The sequence below is a fragment of the Elephas maximus genome, chromosome 6, assembly GCF_024166365.1.
Source record: "Elephas maximus indicus isolate mEleMax1 chromosome 6, mEleMax1 primary haplotype, whole genome shotgun sequence".
In the NCBI taxonomy this organism is placed as follows: Eukaryota; Metazoa; Chordata; class Mammalia; order Proboscidea; family Elephantidae; genus Elephas; species Elephas maximus.
The window spans coordinates 36759985-36787390 of NC_064824.1; the positions used below are offsets into that span (position 1 = coordinate 36759985).

The 27406-nt window shown below is 36.3% G+C and overlaps 1 protein-coding gene across 1 annotated transcript in view; it reads right to left on the bottom strand.

Moving 5' to 3' along the window:
• LRP1B (LDL receptor related protein 1B) overlaps positions 1 to 27406 on the bottom strand; it is a 1748032-nt gene that overhangs the window by 724131 nt on the left and 996495 nt on the right. Inside the window, exon 21 of the mRNA XM_049888441.1 lies at positions 19881 to 20063. Coding sequence (XP_049744398.1) covers positions 19881 to 20063 — 183 coding nt within the window. The remainder of the gene's footprint in view (positions 1 to 19880; positions 20064 to 27406) is intronic.

Sequence of the window (27406 nt, forward strand, 5' to 3'; positions counted from 1 at the left end):
ATGAAAACTAAGAACTGCAAGAAACAATCTAATAGATAGGTAGTAAGCTTTTTTTTTTTTTAAAGCTTAAAAAAATCAAACAAACATTAATAAACCAAACCAAACCTGTTGCTGTCAAGTTGATTCTAACTCATAGTGACCCTAAATGACAGAGTACAACTGCCTCATAGTGTTTCCAAGGAGCACCTTGTGGATTCGAACTGCCTACCTTTACTGGTCAGCAGCCATAGCTCTTAACCACTATGCAGCCAGGGTACTGATAGATTTATTATACAGACAGAACATAAGAGAAATGGCCAATTAAAAAAATGATCATAAAAAAGTATTTTAGGATAAACTTCACAAAACTGTATAGAATTTATATAAAGAATCTTCAAAATTCTACAAAGCAACCCAAAAGAGTCCTTGAATAAAGATATAGATTGGTCTTGAACAGGAAAATAATACTATAAAGGTATTAATTTCCCCTAAATTAATATAATCCCAATAGTAACAATATTATTACATCCCTACAAGCTGATCTTAAAATTTGTTTAAGAAAATAAAAACATAAATATCATTAGGAATCTCCTAAAAGGAAACAGAAAAAGATTTCTGAGCAGTAATTGTATATGCCAGCTATTCAGAAGTATTTTGAAGTAACAGTAGATAAACCATTTTTATAATAATATCAATGAACATACCAATAATTAAACTGCATAGACACCAGAAACAGAGTCATTTATACACACTGTTTTAATATACAAAAAGTTGGTAATTAAAAACAGTAAAGAAAATAGTGATTACCCAACTAACGATGTTAGGATAACTGATTAACTATCTGGAGGAAAAATAAAGTTGAATCTCTACTTGACTCCTTACACCATAATAAATTCTAGATGAATCAAAGAGCTAAGCATTTTAAAATAACAATAATAAAGACAAAAAGATTCTAAAAAATAAAGATTTTTACAAAACTTAAAATGATCATTAAACAAACCCAGAAACCATGAAGAACTAATTGATAAATTTCATAAATGTTTTGCATTCTACATTGTAACAATAAAATCCTTAAAGTCAAACTGCAATCAATAAACCAGAAAAGAAAAAAAAAAAAAAAATCTCTCTGTGTTTGACAGAAGGGGGGAAGCGCATTTTCTTAAAATAAAAAAGTCTCTTTCAAATCAGTAAGTTAAAAACCAATAACACAATAAAAGTGGCCGAGATTTACAATGAAGTAATAATGGTTTACAAACATATGATGTTTAAAATAGCTTGTAATTAAAAAGAAGAAAACTAAAACAATTTTATATCATTTTTTCTCTTTCCAGAAGAAACCAAAACCAAATCCAGTGCCGCTGAGTCGATTCCGACTCATAGCGACCCTACCGGGCAGAGTAGAACTGCCCCATAGTTTCCAAAGAGCGCCTGGAGGATTCAAACTGCCGACCGTTTGGTTAGCAGCCGTGGCTCCCTTTTCACTATCAGGTTGACCAGAATCAAAACGTTTGATAATTCATTGATACTGCTTCACTGATAACAGCTCACCACAGTATTTTACTTCTAGAATGGTTTCTGTATGTTGCCATTTTTGCACAAACGCACAAAGATGCATGTGTAAGGATGTATATCACTGCTTTGTCTGTATTAGCAGAAGATTGGTAACTATTTAAATTTCCATCAGTTTGAGACTGGTGACATAAATTACAATGCATCCATCCATTGAAATTGTATGTTTGAGTGAAAAAGAATGATGCAACTCTGCAACAATAAAGATAAAATAATCTTCAAAATAGATCAGTAAAAATATAAAAAGCATAGAACTCAGTTATGGTAGGCTTTCTTATGTGTTAAAATAAATTTATCTGTTTATCAATATCTACGACTGTATATCCATATATATATATTAATAAAAGCACATGGATAGGCTTGTCTATACATAATTTATTTCTCGAGGGCTACACAAGAAATTATTGGAAGCGATTGCCTCTGGAGTTAAAGACTGAGGTACAGGAAACCTGGAGCGTAGGAAGATTAACTTTTCATTGAATACTCTTGTGTTATTCTATTTTCTCATATTACCATATGTCTGCATAAATTTTCAAAAAAATTAGCTCATTTTAAAAAATGATGGCAATGAGATAAATAGCATTATACTATGAAGTCTGAGATTTTTTATAAATCTATTTTAAAAAATTCTATGTTGAGGTTACTCTGTGCCTTACACTTTTCAAGGGACATTTGGAAATTTAAAGAAGCATCATCTTTTTCTCTGTCGCAAAGGAGCTTCTAATCTAGCTGACAAAACAAGATTGATGTATAACACATAATTGTAGTCTAACAGAAGACAGTCTATATTGAAGTATTAAATTGTATGGGGTCATCTGCAAGTATAATAGAAAGAAGGGAGAGTTCAAAACTAATATAGTAACTTCATTTTTTGGTATGGTAAATCAGAACAGAACTTCCTTTTCCACCCCAGACAGCACTAATCCATGATGATACCCTTAACCATTGACTGCTAATTGTTTCAATAAAACCATCTATAAATCTCTATCAATCATTTAGAGTCAGCACTGAGGTAATACCTATTTACCATCCCTGACCTAAATGCTGCCTGGAAAAGGTAAAGAAAAATCATATTCAGATGACTCTAATTACTTCAATTCAGATTATGCTATCAGAGATATTATTAAGTATTCATATACACCTTAAATAAAATTTAAAACTTTAAAAACCCACTACTTAGCAATGATTTTGCAGGGAATGTTTGATGCTTAACTGCTTCTCCCTTTCTGAGATGTTTGGTCTGTTTTGTTTTTTTTTTTAATAAGAATGTAGAAAAGACAGCATCGTAGGTGTAATAAAAGAAATAAAATTCCTAATTTAACAACTAAATGGGTGAAACTCAAAAGCAACCACCTCATTAAATATGTTCAAATAATGTTATTTTTACTTGATTTAAATTATTTATATTTGCCTTTTGTATACATGTCCTCTTTATTTACCCAATTATGAGTCAAGACATTGGAAAAAATTTCTGAAAGAGCAATATTGCAAACATCCTTGTGTAATCTCCCTCTTTTATAAAGAACTTCAGGCTTAGACTTTGGCCAAACTGGTATGATTAAAATAATAATGAGCAATTAATAATATTAAAATGTTACAGTAATTATAAATATTTAATACTTAAAACTCAAATCTTTAATATTATTCTTTCAATGTACATGATTAAGTTCAAGTAACCAAATTATCAATTTGCATTTACTAAATCTTCCTTTAAAACACATTGTTGTTGTTGTTAGGTGCCGTTGAGTCAGTTCCAACTCATAGCGACCCTATGCAAAACAGAAAAAAACACTGCCCAGTTCTGCGCCATCCTGACAATCATTAGGCTTGGCCTCATTGTTGCAGCCACTGTGTCAATCCACCTCGTTGAGGGTCTTCCTCTTTTCCGCTGACCCTGTACTCTGCCAAGCATGATGTCCTTCTCCAGGGACTGATCCCTCCTGACAACATGTTCAAAGTATGTAAGGCACAGTCTCGCCATCCTTGCCTCTAAGGAGCATTCTGGCTGTACTTCTTCCAAGACAGATTTGTTTGTTCTTTTGGCAGTCCATGGTATATTCAATATTCTTCGCCAACACCACAATTCAAAGGCGTCAGTTCTTCAGTCTTCCTTATTCATTGTCCAGCTTACACATGTGTATGATGTGATTGAAAATACCATGGCTTGGGTCAGGTGCACCTTAGTCTTCATGGTGACATCTTTGCTCTTCAACACTTTGAAGAGGTCCTTTGCAGCAGATTTGCCCAATGCAATGCATCCTTTGATTTCTTGACTGCTGCTTCCATGGCTGTTGATTGCGGATCCAAGTAAAATGAAATCCTTGACAACTTCAATCTTTTCTCCATTTATCATGACATTGCTCATTGGTCTGGTTGTGAGGATTTTTGTTTTCTTTATGTTGAGGTGCAGTTCATACTGAAGGCTGTGGTCTTTGATCTTCATCAGTAAGTGCTTCAAGTCCTCTTCGCTTTCACCAAGCAAGGTTGTGTCATCTGCATAATGCAGGTTGTTAATGAGTCCTCCTCCAATCCTGATGCCCCGTTCTTCTTCATATAGTCCAGCTTCTCGTATTATTCATTCAGCATACAGATTAAATAGGTACGGTGAAAGAATACAACCCTGACACACACCTTTCCTGACTTTAAACCAATCAGTATCCCCTTGTTCTGTCCGAACAACTGCCTCTTGATCTATGTAAAGGTTCCTCATGAGTACAATTAAGTGTTCTGGAATTCCCATTCTTTGCAGTGTTATCCATAGTTTGTTATGATCCACACAGTCAAAAGCCTTTGCATAGTCAATAAAACTCAGGTAAACATCCTTGTGGTATTCTCTGCTTTCAGACAGGATCCATCTGACATCAGCAATGACATTCCTGGTTCCATGTCCTCTTCTGAAACCAGCCTGAATTTCTGGTAGTTCCCTGTCAATATACTGCTGCAGCCATTTTTGAATGATCTTCAGTAAAAATTTGCTTGAGTGTGATATTAATGATATTGTTCTATAATTTCCACACTCAGTTGGATCACCTTTCTTGGGAATAAGCATACATATGGATCTCTCCCAGTCAGTTGGCCAGGAAGCTGTCTTCCAAATTTCTTGGTATAGACAAGTGAGCATTCCAGCGCTGCATCTCTTTGTTGAAACATCTCAATTGATAATTTCATCAATTCCTGGAACCTTGTTTTTTGCCAATGCCTTCAGAGAAGATTGGTCTTCTTCCTTCAGTACCATTGGTTCCTGATCATATGCCACCTGTTGAAATGGTTGAATATCAACTAATTCTTTTTGGTATAATGACTCTCTGTATTCCTTCCATCTTCTTTTGATGTTTCCTGCATCATTTAATATTTTCTCCATGGAATCCTTCACTATTGCAACTCAAGGCTTGAATTTTTTGTTCAGTTCTTTCAGCTTGAGAAATGCCAAGCGTGTTCTTCCCTTTTGATTTTCCATCTCCAGCTCTTTGCAGGTGTCATTATAATACTTTGTCTTCTGAAGAGGCCCTTTGAAATCTTCGGTTCTTTTACTTCATCAATTCTTCCTTTTGCTTTAGCTGCTTGATGCTCAAGAGCAAGTTTGAGAGTCTCCTCTGACATCCATCTTGGTCTTTTCTTTCTTTCCTGTCTTTTCAATGACCTCTTGCTTTCTTCATGGATGATGTCCTTGATGTCATTCCACAACTCATCTGGTCTTCAGTCACTAGTGTTCAATGCGTCAAATCTATTCTTGAGATGGTCTCTAAATTCAGGTGGGATATACTCAAGGTCATATTTTGGCTCTCGTGGACTTGCTCTGATTTTCTTCAGTTTCAGCTTGAACTTGGGTATGAGCAATTGATGGTCTGTTCCACAGTCAGCCCCTGGCCTTGTTCTTACTGATGATATTGAGCTTTTCCATTGTCTCTTTTCACAAATGTAGTTAATTTGATTTCTGTGTGTTCCATCTGGCGAGGTCCATGTGTATAGTTGCCGTTTATGTTGGTGAAAGAAGTTATTTGCAATGAAGAAGTCGTTGTTCTTGCAAAATTCCACCATTCGATCTTTGGCATTGTTTCTATCACCAAGGCCCTATTTTCCAACTACTGATCCTTCTTCTTTGTTTCCAACTTTTGCATTCCAATCACCAGTAATTATCAATGCATCTTGATTACATGTCCAATCAATTTCAGACTGTAGCAACCGATAAAAATCTTCTATTTCTTCATCTTTGTCCCTAGTTGCTGGTGTGTAAATTTGAATAATAGTCATATTAACTGGTCTTCCTTATAGGCGTATGGATATTATCCTATCACTGACAGCGTTATACTTCAGGATAGATTAAAAGACATGTGTTAAAATACATTACATGCTGAAAATAATATTGGGTAAGTATTATCAAACTGGGAGCTCTGGTGGTGCAGTGGTTAAGAGCTTGGCTGCTAACCAAAAGATCAGCTGTTGAATCCGCCAGCCACTCCTGTGGAAACACGATGGCGCAGTTCTACTCCATCCTATAGGGTCGCTGAATCGGAATAGACTTGATGGCAATGGATTTGTTTGTTTGATCAAGTTGAATTCTGTATAATATTTTTTGAATTTTTTATAATGACATTTTTCAACTTGATAACTATGTGTGCAAGACACTATTATGGCAGTTGCAGCTTTATGTTTTATGTAAAGAAAATAAAAATGCCCAAGTAACAAAAAAAAAATAAAGCAGAATTAGTAAAAAGCAGCATGCTGGTACAATGACAGCTGCTACAGTTATACATACACAGATACACACATCTACACAGCACATTGTAAGATTGTCTTTATTTGTTTTACCTTGAAATATGTAATTTAGATGAAAAGCTAGCACAGGGTCAATAGCTACAGGAAAATAAAACATTTCAATGAATGCCTAAAAGTGGGTTGGTTTCCCAGAGTAAATTAATATATCTTCTGGAGGTTTTCCTTCTTCACTGAACTTTTTTGCTTTTTTCTTTCCTTTTTTAATAGATTTTTTTTGTAAATTGTTTGACTTACTTTTATCTTAATAGAAGGAATTCTATTAGAGGGTAACATCTGTCTCGGCTATGACTGGCTGCTTATATTAAGAATTTTTGAGAGAATCTAAATAAATTTGACAAATCATATATTTATAATGTTTTTTTGAATAATGGTCTTTGAACTGCAATATATATATATTTAATTTTTATACTACTAACCTTTCATACCACATACATATTTATTTCTCTAACAATGTTTGGCTTCAATTCAATTCAGCAAATATTTATTTAGTATTATGTGCTTGGCTAGCTACTAAAGAATGTATAAAGGTGGGAAAGACAAATTCCTGACCTTGCGGAGCAAAAAGTCAAGTCATGACAAATGTTCTGACACTGAACGTGTAAAAAAAAAATAGTAAGGTAAAAGTCACATAGTCATCACAGAGTGCTCTGGAATTTCAAGGTGGTAGAAACTATGTATGACTGGAAGAACAAGAGCAAGCTTAACCAAGATGTTATTTGGAAAGGGGTTTTGAAGGTAGAGAACTTTACCTACGGACATAAAGAAAAAGGCTTTTCACATAGACAGTTGTCTTATGTTGTAGTCAACATTTAAATATATATTCTCACCAGAATAAAAAAAGGAAGTAAAACAGAGAGACATAGAAATTTAATAATATGTTGATTACTTTTACTTGTCACCTGGAGTGTATCAAGGGCATCAGTGGTGGAAGCGAATCAGCTCTACCTTAATTTGGTCTCTCCTGTATTTCAGAGTGAATTCACTGTAAATTCTATTTCGTATTTATGTGCTGTTTATGTTATCTTCTTAATACTATAGTTGCACATACAAATTACCATCAGAACTGTGTACATAGAACCATGTATACTGAATTGTATGGATGATTTTCAGGGGTGATTTTGAACATTCACAGTTTTAGCATTACTTGCTGGATCTATCCCACACATAAGAAGCAACTCTTATGTAAAGGCATGAAGACAAGAAAAGGTGGAGGATTGGTGAAGAAAAATAACCAGGCAGTTTTGAGCTACAGTCCATAGGATGTTGATTGCTAATTCAGAAAGTGTCCCTTAATCTTATAGACAAAGGAGAATCACTGAAAGTTTTTGAGAAAAAAGGTCACAGGGTCTGAAGGGAGTGAAAGCTAAAGCTGTGTGTGGAATGGATTGAAGCTAGTTATTGCCGGGGCGGGGGAACTGTAGGCCACACAGAGGACTGAACGAGAGAAAATGTGGGCTTAACACTAGGCTGTGATATATGAATAGAAAGAAGGGAATCGGTGATGTTAGAGAAATTGTGGGTAGCACTAATAAGACCTAGAAATTGACTACAAGGTAGGAGTGTCAAAGGATGCTTTCTGCTTTAAATCTTACAATTTAGGGGACTGAAGCTGTTTCAAACAGAAGTGGAGAATTGAGGAAGAATTTTATCTCAAAATAGAAACTGGCATATTCAATAGAGTTAAACAAATGAGTCTAGAACATAGGCTAAATTTCATTGATAGAAAGAGATTTGGGAAGCATATCCCAGGAGGTGATGATTAAAACTTTGAGAACAGAAGAGATTGCTATGAAGACCTTACAGAAAGATAAGGAGGAGAAAACATAGAAATTAAGAGAAAACCTATGCCTGCTTAGCACAAATTATGTGCTCAATAAATATTTTTAAATTAAATATAAGGGATAGGTAGAGGAATATGGGCAAAGGAAAGAAAAATAAAAAGGGAACTGTAATGCTAAGTGGGTGTCTTAGTCATCTAGTGCTGCTACAACAGAAATATCACAAGTGGATGGCTTTAACAAAGAGAAATTTATTCTCTCACAGTCTAGTAGGCTACAAATTCAAATTCAAGATGTCAGCTCCAGGGGAAGGCTTTCTCTGTTGGCAATGGAGGAAGATCCACATCATCAATCTTTCCTTGGTCTAGGAGCTACTCCGCACAGGAACCTCAGGTTCAAAGGACACACTCTGCAAACAGCACTGCTTTCTTGGTGGTATGAGGTACCCATGTCTCTCTAATCAAATCTATCTTTTATATTTCAAAAGAGATTGGCTTAAGACACTATCTAATCTTATAGATCTCATCAATATAACTGCTGCTAGTCCATCTTGTTAACATCATAATGATAGGATTTACAACACATAAGGAAATCATATCAGATGACAAAATGGTAGACAATCATACAATACTGGGAATCATGACCTAGCTAAGTTGACAGATATTTTGGGGTAACACAGTTTAACCCAGGACAGTGGATAAAGAAGATAATTATATATGAGGATCTATAAAAAGTACATTTTAAGGAGAGGATGTACAGTAGGGTCAAGCGTTACACAGGAAGAATTCAACGGGGAGTACTAATAAAAAAAATGATCACTAATTAAGCTCATACTGTGTTCTAGGCATTTTTTGTATATTCTATTAGGTATTCTAATTATCATCCCTATCTTATATTTTAGGAAATTGAAAAATAGAATAGTTTTGTACAAATATCAGGAGCAGTACCAGTTGCTGTCTAGTTAATTCCAACTCATGGTGACCGCATATGTGTCAGAATAGAACTGTGCTCCGTAGGATTTTCAGTGACTGATATTTTGGAAGTATATCTCTGGACCTTTCTTCTGAAGCACCTCTGCATGTATTTGACCCTCCAACCTTTCAGTTAGCAGTTGAGCATATTAACCATTTGCAGTACCCAGGCATTCCACAATGGCTTGGAAACTTATCTAAACTTGTGCAGCTACAAAATGGAGGAGAAGGATCCAAGATGGAAAAGAGTGCGTACTGAGAAACCACTACTGGTGACCATTGAAACAGCAACTCCCATCAACGTTAGGAATTGGAAATTAGATTCCAAGAAGTAAAGGAATGAGTGAGACATAAGGCACTTAGGTAAACTACGTAAGATGATTTAATGAAGGGAAAGAGGAAGACAAAAAGAGGTAATAATATGGGACGGTTTTCCAGGCTATTGGCTTAGACATATAGAGGAAGAAAAACCACTAGGAGAAAGAAACTGAAGATATTTGCATGAAAAGGACTAACGTTCCCACAGGGAATAGCAGGTCACAGAATCAACATCTAAAGAAGAACCCCTCTTGGCAAAAAGGGGGGGGGGCATTCTTCTTTAGACACGGAATTGAATGAAGAGAAGAAAAGAGTAAGCATACAGCAAAAGGTTTAGAATTGTCACTGGAAGGCATCAAAATAGAAATACATAAGAAGCAACACACAAAATATTTTATTATGGCACATAGCCAATGGATAGCTCACCACAGTATTTTGGTCAGAAATAAATGGAAATATTCCATCAAGTTGATTACAGAGAAGTAAAAAAAAAAAAAAAGCACTGTGTTAGACAATCCTTCATATAATTCTAAATCACTATTCCATTGTTGGTTATTTTTGGTCCTAATTTTATCCACATTCCTTTTTAACAAGGATTAAATTCACCATTTCACTGTGAATTTACTGATACAGCAGTAGGGAAGGAAAACAATTTAAATGTAGACATCCACAGAAGCTCACAGTGGCTTTTTATTACACAGTGGATCTAAGCAGGGCGTGACGTTTATGAAGCCACTGTCAGAGTTCAAACCCCATGTGTGTGAGTCAGTTTTGTTATGTTCCTTTGCTAAAGACTAGTTCATCCTTAACTTAACCCTACCACATGACCTTTACGTTGCTTATTCCAAAGGAATCTAGCACAGGTTGGCACCAATCTATCATAACCCTTTAAAAAAAACAATCAAAAGAGAACTATGTTAAGATATGACACCTTTCCACTTCTTTTCCCTAGCTGCCCTTTTCCACTTCTCAAACACTGATAACAGTTTCTTGCGAATTCTTCCAGGTATTTTTTTTTTTAATTAAATTTATGTTTGAATGACAGTTTGACACAGTAAAATTTTGGGTCTTCTGTCCCTGAGGAAAATAGCTCAAATACATCAGAGCCCGCAACAAAGTGATAATGATCATAAAAAAATCACTTCATGGTCACCACCGGGCATTCATGTTCAAATCTGAGGCAGGCAAAGTAGGAAGATGAACGCCAAAAACATGTCATCTTATTCTATTCTTTTTTTTATCAGGGAACCAGAAATTTTCTCAGTGGACCGATGAGTAGAGTTTGCTTACATCTCATTTCCATATAAGCTACGCCTAGCTGATTGGGAATTATTCTTCATGTAAATTTGTAAGCATTAAATATAAGAGTTAAAGCAGCCTATCAGGCAGTCTGCCAGTATATACGTTGGATTTCTGTTCTCTGTCTTCCATATCTGTAATTTTCTTTCTACTTCTTTACACCCCTTATTTATTTCCATTTTATGTTGATTCATTATCTCAGGTCTGTACTCTACATTTTTGTTGTTTTTTCAGATTAATCTCCTTTGCACTGTTTCCGTATAATTGTTGTAATAGATTTATTTTTATCTTTTGCTTCTTTATGGAATGTTCTTAGCTAATGCTTCATCTCCTTCTGTTTCCCTACCATAATTTCTTTGTTCTCATACAGTTCCCCTTTACTTTTCTTGATTGTTTGATTAAAAAATTTGAATGTATATTGTTCCTCGGCGGTATTTTTTTTTTCGTGATAGCGTTTCATCTACTATTTGATTTTCCTGTTGCTCTCTTTTCCCTTTATAATAACTTTATTAAGTTTATTATTTATCTTTGAATGAGGTGAGTTTTCATTATTACTCTATGTTTCTTTATACATTTCTGTAATCACCATTGTCTCTTGTGTTCTACCATTTCACAAAGTCTTATTTTCTTATTGGTGTAGTAATTTTCTTAGTGAGGATTTACATGGAAAAATATCTTACACTCTGCATATCTAAGCTATCTAGAATAATATTTTAGCTGGGTATAGAATCCTAGCCTGAAAGTTTTTCCCTTTAGCTTTTTATTTCATCATATTGTGGCATTGCTTAATACCTTCTTAGATAATCTGATTTTCTCTCCAGTAGTTTCAGTCACTGATGTTTTGCCAATTTCAAAATTACCTACAGAAATTTGGACTTATTTTCATTAATTCTGCTAAAAACTTAAATCCACTCTTTTTTTTTTTTAAATGAGAAATCAATTCCTTCTTCAGTTTAGGGAAACACTGGTCAGAGCCTCATTCATTCATTCATTCATTTATTCATATACTCTGTTAGTTCCTCTATTCTCTCATGGCATTTCTGTGAGATACCTGTTGTACTGTTTCAATCATGTATCTTGATTGCTCTTTATTTACTTGTTTATTTCTTTTCTCTATCCGCTTTCTGGGTAATAATTGTAAAAATTTTTTTCACCAACTTTTTTCGTGTATTCAGTTTAAAGTTCATATCATCTATCGAATTTTTAAAAATTCAGTGTTGATATTTCCCGTTCCCATAATTTAATAGATTCTCTTTCTCCATCTTTTCCTCTTTATTTCTGTTTGTCTTTAATATGCATATTAAAGATTTTTTTAAATTGTATTTATGCCTTTTATATTTTAATATATATTCTTTTATATATATTCTTTCCTAGATATTTTCATTTTGAGGATCCCTAACATACTGTATTAACTTTTTTTTTAGACTGTTCTCTAATTTTCACTTAATTTTGTGTAAACTCATTTTGAAATAATTGATATTCATGGCCGATGCTATTTTTTATGTATCTTTTATTGTACTGTAGATGGTTTACAGAGCAAATTAGTTTCTCATTAAACAGTTAATACACATACCGTTTAGTGACTTTGGTTGCCAACCCCATGACATATCAACACTCTCCTGTTCTTGACCTTAGGTTCTCCATAACCAGCTTTCCTGTCCTCTACTGCCTTCTCATCCTTGCCCCTGGGCTGGTATGCCCATTTAGTCTCATTTTGTTTTATGGACCTGTCTAATCTTTGGCTGAATGGTGAACCTCAGGAGTGATCCAGTACTGAGTTAAAAGGGTATCTGGGGGCTATACTCTTGAAGTTTCTCTAGTCTCTGTCAGACTAGTAAGTCTGATCTTTTTTTGTGAGTTAGAATTTTGTTCTACATTTTTCTCCAGCTCTGTCTGGGACCCTCTATTGTGATCCATGTCAGAGTAATCAGTGATGTTAGCCAGGCACCATCTAGTCGTGTTGGACTCAGTCTGGTGGAGGCTGTGGAAGTTGTGGTCCATTAGTCCTTTGGATTAATCTTACCCTCGTATCTTTAGTTTTCTTCATTCTCCCTAGCTCCAGATGGGGTGGGACCGGTGGAGTATCTCAGATGGCTGCTCACGAGCTTTTAAGGCCCTAGATGCTACTCAACAAAGGAGGATGTAGAACATTTTCTTTATAAACTATGTTATGCCAGTGGAGTTAAATTTCCCCAGAGGCCATGGTCTCCAGCATGACTTTCTTAGAGTTTTTTTCAAGTATTTTTGCATTTTGCTTTGCATTCTCATATCGGACAGGAGCTTTCATTTTTCTTTCTGACTTTAAAAGTTGGCAGTTCAAGCCCACCCAGCAATGTCTCAGAAGAAAGGCTTGGTTATCTGCTTCTGTAAAGATTACAGCAAAAAAAACCCTGTGGAGAAGTTCAGCTCTGTAATGCATGGGGTTGCCATGAACTTGAATAGACTTGACAGCAATTTTTTAAAAAATTATTTTAATGTATTTACTCTTCTCTACCTACAAGTGTTGCTGCTTATACTTCAGCCCATCATTACCAGCAGGACTCTTGGTTCAAAAATACATCTTTGGTTTTTGTGGGATTTTATTCTAATACGTTATTGAATTTTTAGCAGATTTAGTCTCTAAACCAGCCAAAGGATATGTGTGTGTCTTTTCATCTCTTTAGGCACACAACTTCATTGAAGTCATCAACCAAGGCAGGAACAAACACCTTTTTTTTTTTTTCCAGTCTCCATTCAAAAGCAAGTAGAGTCCTATTTCAGTTTCTGGTTTCCAATAGTTAGCCTGGCTCCAGTCCCCACCTACATGTGTGACTGCTTTATTTTCCATGAACCCTAAGATCTGTCATCTCTGCTAGCCTCTGTACCGAGCCAACCTGGCACCCAGCTTCAGGCCAGCTCACCATTTGATATTCTGTCTTATTTCTATCAGTCAAAGATAACTTTTGTTTGCTAGTAAGGTTTTATCTTTCTCATGTCTCTTGTTGTATTTTGTTATCATTTCTGTGCATTTTGGGCAAAAGGAGATGAATTTCAAAGTGTGAACTGAAAATTTCAGCTTAATCTGGATTTCTTTCTTATTTCTTCTTCAACATATCATAGCATTTCATTGTGCAAATGCACTATAATTATTAGTTTCCCTACTGTTGGGGATTAGATTGTTTCTAATGTTTGCTATTGAAAAACAAAATGGTACATTGAACATGTTTATGCATTTATCTTTATAGCTACCTGCCGTTCTTTACAAGAAATTCTGGAAGTAGGACCTGTTGCCGTACAGTCAATTCCAACTCATAGCAATCCTACGGGACAAAATAGAACTGCCCCATACGGTTTCCAAGGAGCACTTGGTGGATTTTAATGGCTGACCTTTTAGTTAGCAGACGAACTCTTAACCACTATACCACCAGGGTTTCCCTGGAAGAGGGAAGGCTGGAAAAAATTTACACTCTAACCAACAGCTGTAGGGTATATTTTCTCCATAAGCTTGTTATCACTGTATAATACCAATATTTTCGTTTTCCCTACCTGAAGAATGGCATTTCTGAGTTTCTTTTCCACTAGGGGTAAACTTGACATTTTCTCACTTGATGCCCCAACTATAATATAATTGCAATTTGTTAGGCTGGGGTGCTCCAGCATGCAATTTTTCATCAGTGATAAGTTGTCTAAAATTAAACCAAAACCCATTCCCCTAGAGTCTATTCTGACTCACAGGGATCCTATAGGACAGAGTTGAACTGCCCTTTAGGGTTTCCAAGGCTGTACTTTTTATAGACGCAGACTGGCACATCCTTCTTCCGCAGAGCGGCTGGGGGTTTCAACCACCAACCTTTCGGTTAGCAGAGAGCACTTAGCCACTGCACCCCCAGGGTTTGAAACTCTGAAATGATAATGGTTATATTATACTTTAATGGAATTTAAATCTTATCACCTTCTCTACATGAATGACGAAACTTATTAATGTGCCTACATTTGAACACTATAGACGGCAACTTACATGTGAAAGAAAAAAACACTAAAACCACCAAATGCATATTGATTACCTTGGAACTTCCTGAGTGCTAAAGGTAGCATTTAAGAAATTTTTAAAAATAAATATGAATTCTAGACTGAACACTTTGGGTAGCTTAAAGATCTTTTCTAGCTTGTAAAATTGAGAGTTTGATTGAAGTAAATAAAAATATCAAAAAGATTACAGATGTATACACATTTTTAATCTAATGCTTGTATTTATGATTCACTTTGATGAATCATTGATATGGTAAGTATGCATACGTAATTGTGAATTAGTATTTACCAAATAGTTTGACACATTGTGTTTTGGTGCATTTAAAGTACAGATTAAATTAGAAGCAGATTGATGTTTAAAATATTAACTTTCACATTTCCTATTTCCCTTTTAAGATGTGTTTTATTGCAGTACTACTCTCTTTCATTAAGCTGGGGTTTACATGATAAGTATTTGATATAAACACGTGATGTTTTATTAATGACATTATTGAAAGGGATAATTCAAATCCCAAGTCTACACACAGAAAAGGGTCTCTTAGATCCAACTCTCCAAAGATAGTCATCCTTATCACACTTCAGATTTGTTTTTTTAAGTTGAGCCATTTTAGAAGAAGCCGTTTCGTAAGACTTCATTGCAAAGTATCAATAAATACATATAAGATAAATCATAAGCCCTTGAAATTTTCTATTAACTTTACTTAACCCTGTTAGTTATTATTTATGCTTTCTCTGTATATTTTCTGTCTTTAGAGACATCAGGCCAGTTTTTACTAGCATATTTTTTTTTATAGTCTCTAGAACTTTCTAGAACTTACATTGTTATGAAGCTCTTTATAATTTTTCTCCAGAAAGAAATTGAAGCCTGGTTTTATGTCTCATATTTACATTTAATGATTGGCAACCCTAGTGAAATCACTCTAAATTAATGTAGCACTTAAGCTTTTTACCTTGATTCAGCACTATATATATTGCATAAGTGAATTGAGATTCCTACAGTTTTATACTTTATTATTAAAAACATAGACAATGAAGCTTTATTAGAGATCAAAAACCCCAACATTAATAATTCATAGTCGTCTAAAAATGCGTAATGAAAAATTTCTATTTCCATAGCCTATTATTATTTTATCTCAAATAGCAGGTCACCTTTTTTTAAAATTTTTTATTTATACATGGGATTATATTTTGATATATTAATCATAAGAAAGATAAGTTGAAATTTCAGAACTCCCTGAAAACTCATGAGTAGGTGTATAATTTTTTATGAGAAGGAGCCATAGCATGAAATACGGTGTGGGAGCACTGAAGTAGGTGGGAGAGCTGGAGCTGAAGGTAAGATGGCTAAGGCATGTTTTATTCAGCTGCTACCGGCCAGGCGCTGCCAAAGACGATGCAAAAAAGTAGGTTGGCAGTTATAGATAAATTGTATTTTATATTAAATTTGCTAAGTTTTTTTACATCCAATTAAACTCAGGATTCTCAGTGTTTTGTTCTACTACTTCCTTGTTTTTTATACATATACATGTTAAAGACTTTGTGCTGATATGTTTGAACATTAACCAAAACAGTCAAATGCTAGAAATAATATGAAGGGAAATGTGCAATGTAGTTAAAAGCTGTGGCTGCTAAGAATAATGTTAACATGAGTCAAATAACCGGCTCTTTGGCATTAGAATTAGCCGATTTAAAAATAACAAAAACAAAAACAAGGGGTCCCTGGTTGGCAAAATGGTTAAGCTCTTGACTATTTGCTGAAAGGCTGGCAGTTCAAGTCCACCCAAATGTGCCTCAGAAGACAGGCCTGGTGAATTTCTTCTGAAAGGTCACAGCCCTGAAAACCCTATAGAGCAATTTTACCCTGTATACGTGGGGTCTCAATGAGTCGAAGCTGACTCGACACTAATAACAGCAACTTACGACAAATTTAAAAAATAAACCAACAAAAACTTGTTTTTTCAGCCTACAGTCCATTCAGTAAACCATTTATCAATCTTTGGATCAAATATTTGTAAGTGTTTACAATTTGCGAAGTCCTAGGTTAAGTGCTGGAGGAATAAAGGCAATTAAGCTCACAGTATATTGGAGAGAAAGACACAGATCATTATAAAAATGTATTAAGAGAGGTGGGAGGGAGAGGGAAGCAGATGTTAATGGTGATGGAAAAATCGCATTGACTATGGGTACAGTTGCACAGTCAATTATTGTAATTAGTGTTAATAAGTTGTATAACTGTAAAAAGCAGAATTGGAAAAAGTTGTATGATAGATATATTTGCCACAATGACAAAAAAAAAGAAAAAAGAGTAGCTGCTGAGGTACAACCAAATACCTCGTGGAATTTGGTTCCTTGGTTTGCAGATTTAGGGTCACGATTTCCTGGGACAACCCAGTTAACTGGCCTAATAACTTGTTTTGTGCTTCTGTTCTACCTCCTAGTTCATTGCCTACAGCCTGGGGTCTTAAAAACTTGCAAACAGCCATCCAAGGCATAACAATTGGTCTCTATTCACCTGGATTGAGAGAGGAAAAAGGAGAGTCAGGAATAGGAGAAGGATATGGAAAGTGTGGCTAATAGCTTCCATGAACAACTGCCTCATTTGCCATGAGACCAGAACTGGATGGTGTTCAGCTACAATTACTGAGCATTTTGATCAAAGATTCCAGAGAAGTGTTCTGATCAAAAGGGGGAAAATGTAGACCAGAATTTCAAATTATCATGGATTCCAGACTTTCTGGAATCATAGAGGGTAGATGAACCCCTGCAACTATTGCTCTGAGATAATCTTTAAACCTTAAACCAAAAATATCCCCTGAAGTCATCTTAATACTGAATAATAGTTTAGCTTAACTTGTAAAAAAATTTCTACCTTGAGCATTATGTTCTTTTAAAGTCTGTCTATATGAGATCAAATTAACAACAGCAATTCAAAAGATTAGATAGGAAACTTAGGGGACAATGAGTTTATGTTTAAGAGGGAGGAACAGCTCAGAAAGGGAGAGTGAGAATGGTTGCACAACTCCAAGAATGTAATCAATGTTCATGTAGGAACTGTTGAATGTGTATATGTTTTGCTGTGTATATGCTTAACAACAGCAAAATTAATTTAGAGAAAAAAAGTAATACCAAACTTTTACTCAAATAATGCACACCTTCTACATTTGTTTGCTGATCGTGCCCTCCCCTGCAAGGCATTTTCTTAAGCCCACTATACCAATTTTTCTTCTGTGTTGCTGAAAAAATTTAGCATAATGCACTTACGAAAATACCTCATGGGGAGGAGGGCGCAATTGGCAAACATAGAAGTCATGTGTTATTTGCATAAAATAAGGTAAGTGCCATGCCTCCTGGGAGCACTTGGAAGTGGCCCCTGGGCCTGGCTGACTGTGGAATAGAGATCAGGGATGGAATGAGGGGCTATGGAGCTGGGGAATGTGTCCATTGAAGGAATTAACCTCATTTTGAAATTTCGTTAACTAACATTGCAACGGGTTATTAAAATACTGTGCTTCTTTCAAAACATGACAGCAAACTATTCTTGAAGGTTTATGTCTCCACCACAGGAGAATTTTTAAAGGAGTTGTTCATCCGTGTCAGTTTCTTGTTCATATACATGCTAAAGACTGTGAGCTGATATGTTTCAACATCAACCAAAAAGGGTTTTGCTCCAAAAAGAATATGTCTAAACTTTAAATCACATTTTCCTTACCAATAACTCCAGAACTAAGACTAATAATTCAGGAGTTGCATAATTACGAAAAACATTGTTGGAAAAATAATCATTTGTAAACACAACTGCCTCACTAAAAATATGCTTCAGTAGTATTTATCTATGCCTATATTATCTATGCTTATATTTACTTATTTATTTCTTACTCGAATGCTCAATTGTAACCAGGAAGGATGCTTAAGAAAAGCAACATGGTACCTTTTTTTTTTTTAATCTTCAAGTGCCCATTGGCTATGTGGTTCCTACATTGTTTGCTTACTTGCAGCTGTGATAGCTTTTCATTTCTATATTTTTGTTGGAATATTTAATAGGTAGAAAATAGGAAGCACTAAGAATTCATGTTTAAGCAATTCAAAAGAAATTTCACATCAAAAAGAAATCTTGGAGATGATCCAAGAGTACATCCTGAAGTCTAGACAAAATTCTCTTCATGGATTATTTGGATGATTTTCTCAAACATTTCACAAATTATACCACACTTGTTAATTGTAATGTATATTTCTCTAAACCTCAACTCATCAGCTGGTTACAGAGAGCAATAAAAAAGTTTATCATGTCAAACTGACCCCACAGTATGTAGAAAAACAAATGAAAAAGTCATAGTAATAGAATACCTTCATAAGAAATAGTTACAAGTTAAAAGCCTTAGAGACTCAGTAAATAAAGGTTTGAATGACAGTCTACTGGGATCAAGCAAGACTCCAATAAAATTTGAGAAACTAGTTGAAAATAAATGTATTCAATTCTGTCTTTCCTTTCTAGTCACCTTCGCTTAAAATTTGAGGGTCAATCTCTCTATGGAAAGAGGAAGGCTGACTGTGGAATTAGCACTCTCGTCTCTTTCTTGACTCTGAAGTTTCAGCCTCCGACTGTAGACCGTTGTTGTTATTCGGGGACCCCATACACAACAAAACTAAACGCCTGCTGATCTTGCACCAACCCCTGTGACGAGTTGGGTTGAGGATCAGACCGTTGGCTGTCTTAGTCTGGAAGGCCAACCAAAACCTGTTCATCATGGTAGCATCACGTGTGCTTGAGGTCCATTGGCCAAGAACTGAGGGTAGCTCTCTCACATGAAAGGCGAAAATTCTACCGCTGAGCCACCACTACCCCCGTGAATCCAGGTTGCGTGGTTTCGAATCCTGATTCTGCCGTGCTGACTTTGTGAACTTGAGCAAGTTAACAACTTCCCTGGGTCTCAGTTTTCTCAGTGTGTTATTGGGAGGATGCAATGAGTTCAAGCAGAGAACGTTCTTTGTACATTGCCAGACTCATAGATCGTTCTCAATAAATGTTAGCTATTAATACATATAGAAGATGAGCTAATTTTTTTAACCTACCAAAAAATACAAGAATATTTTTCACAGACGTGAGATATGGACCGAGGTTAAGCCAAAAGGATTCGACATCCAGGAAGCCCAAGGTGTAAACTGAAATTAACGTTCGACTTACCTGTGCTCCGACAGGAAAACTTGGTTTTGTAATCACATAATCGTATGGTACCGTTGCAGCCTTTCTCGTCACTGCCATCTTCACAATCTTTTTCCCCATCACAGCGCCACAGATCGGGAATACAGTTTCCATCAGGGTGGCACTGAAATTCATTTCCATTACAACCAGCAGGAGAACGAATCTCTTAAATTGAAATGAGGTGCAGAAAGGCGGGGGGGGGGGGGGGGGGGGAGACAGGGGAGAAATTATTATTTTACTTGATAATTTTTTCACTTTTTCTTTCTTCAGGCATTATATCATGCTTGACAGAGTATATGTGTACTTTAGTTATATAATAGCTATAATCTCAGGTATTTTCAAATTCATTTAAAAGATGTTAATATTTAGGGAACTTGGTATTTCTTGCCTCCCACAGAATTCCTGAAAGTGCCATGCACATACATTAGGAGAGAGGGAAAGGATGAGGAAGAGGATGTGTGGATATTTTGTTTATGATTTCAATTACTATCTTTAGAATGAGATCTTTAGGGCTTTTCTCCATGGCACATAAATGGGGTCTCACATTCTATTCTTGGTGACTACACTTTGGTTGCTCTTTTGACATTTCTCTGTGTAATTCTCTCAGAATATTCACAGGAAAAAAAAAATCTTTTAAATAATAAATACTTTCTGATGAACAAAATAGAAGTTTTAAAGAATAACATGCAAAATTTTGAAAAAAAAGATAGCTCACATCTGGGACACATATTCTTCATAACATAAGATTTCAATTTTGGAATCAGAAAAACAGATCTTTACACATAAGAATTTAATGAGGCACTATGCATTCAAATTCAGTATATCAATAATTCATGTAGTGCCAGATAACACTCTTTGCCAAAACCTGCTGACTGAAAATATAGGTTAAATTCTGAAGCGAAGAATAAGCAGAAATAAGGAAATGTATGTACAGAGTAATATAGATGTTTTACAGTATAACAATTGAATATGACCATAATGAACAGTTCATTAAAATAGTATTAATATCTAGTATCGTGAGAAATTATATTAACTGGTATCACCAAATATCGTTGTAAAATAAAGATTTTAGTATACATTTTTTCCCAAGGCCAAAATCTTAATGTAATGAATTTACTGCTTATCTCCTATAACTCTACGCAGCAATTAATCTACATTATATCTACAACAGTAATTAATCCATGTAATTATGATAAGTTTGAAGCAAGTTTATGTGAATTACCCATTACTTAATGTACTGGCTTGCTAAGGAACATGTGGTATTGTGTTAAGATTACATTCACTTACAGTCAAAGCTAATAGGACCTACATCACCAAGACAGCTACTTAATCTTTTGAAACCTCTATTTGTTCACCTGGAAAGTAGAGAGCATGTGGAGTTGTTGTAAGAATTAAATTAAATGTCTGTAAAATGATTAGTTTAACTATAAAGGATTTTTTATAGTCATTTTCTAAAATATAAATCATTCAGTGCCTGATTAAGTTGTTTATTTATTTCATGACTTTCAACAATTACAGTAGGTCAGCTTGCTGTTAGATCCCAACTCATAGCAACCGCCTGAGCACAGTAGAGCTACTCCATAGGTTTTTCAAGGCTGTGAACTTTCCCAAGCAGATTGTCGGCCTGTCTTCCATGGTGACTCTGGGTAGGTGCGAACTGCCAAGCTTTCAGTTGGTAGTTGAGTGCTTCGCTGTTTGTGTCACCCAGGGACTCCTAAACACACACACACACGCACGCACATATTCTTATATTCCTTCTTTTCCCTTCTCTCATCGCACCTCCTCACAACAAACTAAAACTATTCCAAATGTATTTCTCCCTCTCTGTTAGGTTTGGTTGAGTGTTGCTGTTTAGGATTGCTGTCCTCTTCTGCCAGAAAACACCAAAAAAAGTCATAGGGTTTTCTTCCTTTTAACTTTCTTGCCAAATGAAACCAGCTTTTGTTAACAGTTGTTGATTTTCCCTGGATGGAGAGTTGCATTCCTCTGAGGATCCTCTCCTGAGCACTCCAACGTGAGCTCCAAAACTGTGTGGTTCCCCAGAGTCCCAGGTTCCTACGCTTCAGGGCTTGGCATACAATCCATTATTGCAATATGCTTGTCCCAATGGAGTGTTAAAAAGATGACTATGTCTCTGTGTATCTATTCATGCTGTTTTACTGTTGTGTATTCATGTTACTGAGGCTGGTTATATTTTAACTAATGCAATTCAATTGTATTTTTGCCCTGAGGCTATTTAAACCAAACATACAATTTGGGAAATCTACTAAATAAATAAATGCAGAACCCTGGAGGGAATGTGGAAACCAATGGTGGAATTAATCCCAATATTTAAATGAATTCACTGTGACTAAATATTTGCAGTTAGAAAACTGGGAAGTGTACCGAGATAAAAAAGATTTTTTTTTCCCTTCCAAAAATTAAAAAAAAAAATGGAAATCAGGATTGCAAAAATTGTATTTTCACTACATTTTTTTTGTCATCAGAACACATTTTTGGGTTTATAAAGAATGCTAACACCTACCTAGGAAAATAACTAGTAATGCTGAGGCTAGTACGTGGATTACTTACATTGTGAGACCAATCTGGGGTGGGGTGGGGGGGTGCTTTTCATTTTTCATTGTTTTAATGGAGTTTATACCTTAACCTGGCATTTGTTTTAAAGTGGCTTGAAATGTAAAAAACACTGTATATTACAGGGGTACAAAGCTTCCTGAATTTCCTCTAATCACCATGTGTCAGTCTGTGCTCTATTCCAAGCTTTTCTATTAATCACTATGTATTAATTCCCGCACCAGTGTAGGCTGTTTGCTCCAGATTCCCAGACATTCTTCAACAGCCCAGAAACTACCGAGAAGCTGGTTTGCAACATATCAATAGCCTCATTCCATCTACCAGCAGATTGTAAGCATAGCCTTTGTCTGCTCCTGCCTGATCTCGTGCCGTGATGGGAGCCTTAATATTCCCCTAAGGAGGTTGACACCTTTGAGTTGTGGTGTTGCCGAAAAATATTGAATATACCACAGACTGCCAAAAGTAAGAACAAATCTGTCTTCAAAGAAGTGCAGCCACCTTAGAAGCAAGGTTGGTGAGACTGTTTCAATTACTTTGGGTATATTATTAGGAGAGACCAGTCCCTGAAGAAGGACATCACACTTGATAAAGTGGAGCGTCAGGGAAAAAGAGGAAGACTCTGAACAAGATGGATTGACAGAGTGGCTGCAACAACGGGCTCAAGCATAACAACGATCATGAGGATGGCACAGGACTGGGCAGTGTTTAGTTCTGTTGGGCATAGCGTTCCTATGACCTGGGACTGAGTCGACGGCACCAAACAACAAAGAGGTTAGGCTGACCCTCACCTGGTTTCTAGAAGGAATCTCTGGGTGGTGCAATTGGTTAAGCATTTGCTACTAAGTGAAATGTTGGCAGTTCGAATCCACCCAGGGACACCTTGGAAGAAAGGCTGGGCAATAAAAAATACTATGAAGCACAGTTATATTCTGACACAGTGGGGTTTTCACAAGTTACAATCAGCTTGACAACAATTAGTTTGGGTTTTTGCATTTCTAGAAATCCCCAAGGATAAGGTAGCTTGTTAAAACCTATCTCCTTATTCTAACCTGACTGGCTGGAGCTGCATTGCGGGTATATGGTCCTGTGCTTCCCCACGTTATATGGGACATATTCCCCAGGGGACGCTGCCGGTCTGATGATGCCACCAGCTCTGCTGTGAATTATCAGTGAAGCCAAGCCTTGGTCGTCCCCCTTAAATTAATTTGTCTCCATCTGATTCGACCTTGATGACTACCTGAAGGTCATCATGATTTGCCATTATTCTTTTTTTTTTTATTAACTTCTATTAAGCTTCAAGTGAACGTTTACAAATCCAATCAGTCTGTCACATATAAATTTACATACATCTCACTCCCTACTCCCACTTGCTCTCCCCCTCTTGAGTCAGCCCTTTCAGTCTCTCCTTTCGTGACAATTTTGCCGGCTTCCCTCTCTCTCTATCCTCCCATCCCCCCTCCAGACAAGAGTTGCCAACACAATCTCAAGTGTCCACCTGATATAATTAGCTCACTCTTCATCAGCGTCTCTCTCCCACCCGCTGACCAGTCCCTTTCATGTCTGATGAGTTGTCTTCGGGGATGGTTCCTGTCCTGTGCCAACAGAAGGTCTGGGGAGCATGGCTGCCGGGATTCCTCTAGTCTCAGTCAGACCATTAAGTTTGGTATTTTTATGAGAATTTGGGGTCTGTATCCCACTGATCTCCTGTTCCCTCAGGGGTCCTCTGTTGTGCTCCCTGTCAGGGCAGTCATCGATTGTGGCCGGGCACCAACTAGTTCTTCTGGTCTCAGGATGATGTAGGTCTCTGGTTCGTGTGGCCCTTTCTGTCTCTTGGGCTCTTAGTTGTCGTGTGGCCTTGGTGTTCTTCATTTTCCTTTGCTCCAAGTGGGTTGAGACCAATTGATGCATCTTAGATGGCCGCTTGTTAGCATTTAAGACCCCAGACACCACATTTCAGAGTGGGATGCAGAATGATTTCATAATAGAATTATTTTGCCAATTGACTTAGAAGTCCCCACAAACCATGTTCACCAGACCCCCGCCCTTGCTCCACTGACCTTTGAAGCATTCATTTTATCCCGGAAACTTCTTTGCTTTTGGTCCAGTCCAATTGAGCTGACCTTCCATGTATTGAGTATTGTCTTTCCCTTCACCTAAAGCAGTTCTTATCTACTGATTAATCAATAAAAAACCCTCTCCCACCCTCCCTCCCTCCTCCCCTCGTAACCACAAAAGTATGTGTTCTTCTCAGGTTTACTATTACTCAAGATCTTATAATAGTGGTCTTATACAATATTTGTCCTTTTGCCTCTGACTCATTTCGCTCAGCATAATGCTTTCCAGGTTCCTCCATGTTATGAAATGTTTCACAGATTCGTCACTGTTCTTTATCGATGCATAGTATTCCATTGTGTGAATATACCACAATTTATTTACCCATTCATCCGTTGATGGACACCTTGGTTGCTTCCAACTTTTTGCTATTGTAAACAGAGCTGCAATAAACATGGGTGTGCATATATCTGTTTGTATGAAGGCTCTTGTATCTCTAGGGTATATTCCCAGGAGAGGGATTTCTGGGTTGTATGGTAGTTCTATTTCTAACTGTTTAAGATAACGCCAGATAGATTTCCAAAGTGGTTGTACCATTTTACATTCCCACCAGCAGTGTATAAGAGTTCCAATCTCTCCGCAGCCTCTCCAACATTTATTATTTTGTGTTTTTTGGATTAATGCCAGCCTTGCTGGTGTGAGATGGAATCTCATCGTAGTTTTAATTTGCATTTCTCTAATGGCTAATGATCGTGAGCATTTTCTCATGTATCTGTTAGCTGCCTGAATATCTTCTTTAGTGAAATGTGTGTTCATACCCTTTCCCCACTTTTTGATTGGGTTGTTGGTCTTTTTGTGGTTGAGTTTTGACAGAATTATGTAGATTTTAGAGATCAGGCGCTGGTCTGAGATGTCATAGCTGAAAATTCTTTCCCAGTCTGTAGGTGGTCTTTTTACTCTTTTGGTGAAGTCTTTAGATGAGCATAGGTGTTTGATTTTTAGGAGCTCCCAGTTATCTGGTTTCTCTTCATCATTTTTGGTAATGTTTTGTATTCTGTTTATGCCTTGCATTAGGGCTCCTAGGGTTGTCCCAATTTTTTCTTCCATGATCTTTATCGTTTTAGTCTTTATGTTTAGGTCTTTGATCCACTTGGAGTTAGTTTTTGTGCATGGTGTGAGGTATGGGTCCTGTTTCATTTTTTTTGCAAATGAATATCCAGTTATGCCAGCACCATTTGTTAAAAAGGCTTTCTTTTCCCCAATTAATTGACGCTGGTCCTTTGTCAAATATCAGCTGCTCATACGTGGATGGATCTATGTCTGGGTTCTCAATTCTGTTCCATTGGTCTATGTGCCTGTTGTTGTACCAGTACCAGGCTGTTTTGACTACTGTGGCTGTATAATAGGTTCTGAAATCAGGTAAAGTGAGGCCTCCCACTTTCTTCTTCTTTTTCAGTAGTGCTTTGCTTATCCGGGGCTTCTTTCCCTTCCATATGAAATTGGTGATTTGTTTCTCTATCCCCTTAAAATATGACATTGGAATTTGGATCGGAAGTGTGTTAAATGTATAGATGGCTTTTGGTAGAATAGACATTTTTACTATGTTAAGTCTTCCTATCCATGAGCAAGGTGTGTTTTTCCACTTAAGTATGTCCTTTTGAATTTCTTGTAGTAGAGCTTTGTAGTTTTCTTTGTATAGGTCTTTTACATCCTTGGTAAGATTTATTCCTAAGTATCTTATCTTCTTGGGGGCTACTGTGAATGGTATTGATTTGGTTATTTCCTCTTCGGTGTTCTTTTTGTTGATGTAGAGGAATCCAAGGGATTTTTGTATGTTTATTTTATAACCTGAGACTCTGCCAAACTCTTCTATTAGTTTCAGTAGTTTTCTGGAGGATTCCTTAGGGTTTTCTGTGTATATAATCATGTCATCTGCAAATAGTGATAACTTTACTTCTTCCTTGCCAATCCGGATACCTTTTATTTCTTTGTCTAGCCTGATTGCCCTGGCTAGGACTTCCAGCACGATGCTGAATAAGAGCGGTGATAAAGGGCATCCTTGTCTGGTTCCCGTTCTCAAGGGAAATGCTTTCAGGTTCTCTCCATTTAGAGTGATATTGGCTGTTGGCTGTGCATAGATGCCCTTTATTATGTTGAGGAATTTTCCTTCAATTCCTATTTTGGTAAGAGTTTTTATCATAAATGGGTGTTGGACTTTGTCAAATGCCTTTTCTGCATCTATTGATAAGATCATGTGGTTTTGGTCTTTTGTTTTATTTATGTGATGGATGACATTAATGGTTTTTCTGATATTAAACCAGCCTTGCATACCTGGTACAAATCCCACTTGATCAGGGTGAATTATTTTTTTGATGTATTGTTGGATTCTATTGGCTAGAATTTTGTTGAGGATTTTTGCATCTATGTTCATGAGGGATATAGGTCTATAATTTTCTTTTTTTGTAATATCTTTACCTGGTTTTGGTATCAGGGAGATGGTGGCTTCATAGAATGAGTTGGGTAGTATTCCGTCATTCTCTATGCTTTGGAATACCTTCAGAAGTAGTGGTGTTAACTCTTCTCTGAAAGTTTGGTAGAACTCTGCAGTGAAGCCGTCCGGGCCAGGGCTTTTTTTTGTTGGGAGTTTTTTGATTACCGTTTCAATCTCTTTTTTTGTTATGGGTCTATTTAGTTGTTCTACTTCTGAATGTGTTAGTTTAGGTAGGTAGTGTTTTTCCAGGAATTCATCCATTTCTTCTAGGTTTTCAAATTTGTTAGAGTACAATTTTTCATAATAATCTGAAATGATTCTTTTAATTTCATTTGGTTCTGTTGTGATGTGGTCCTTCTCGTTTCTTATTCGGGTTATTTGTTTCCTTTCC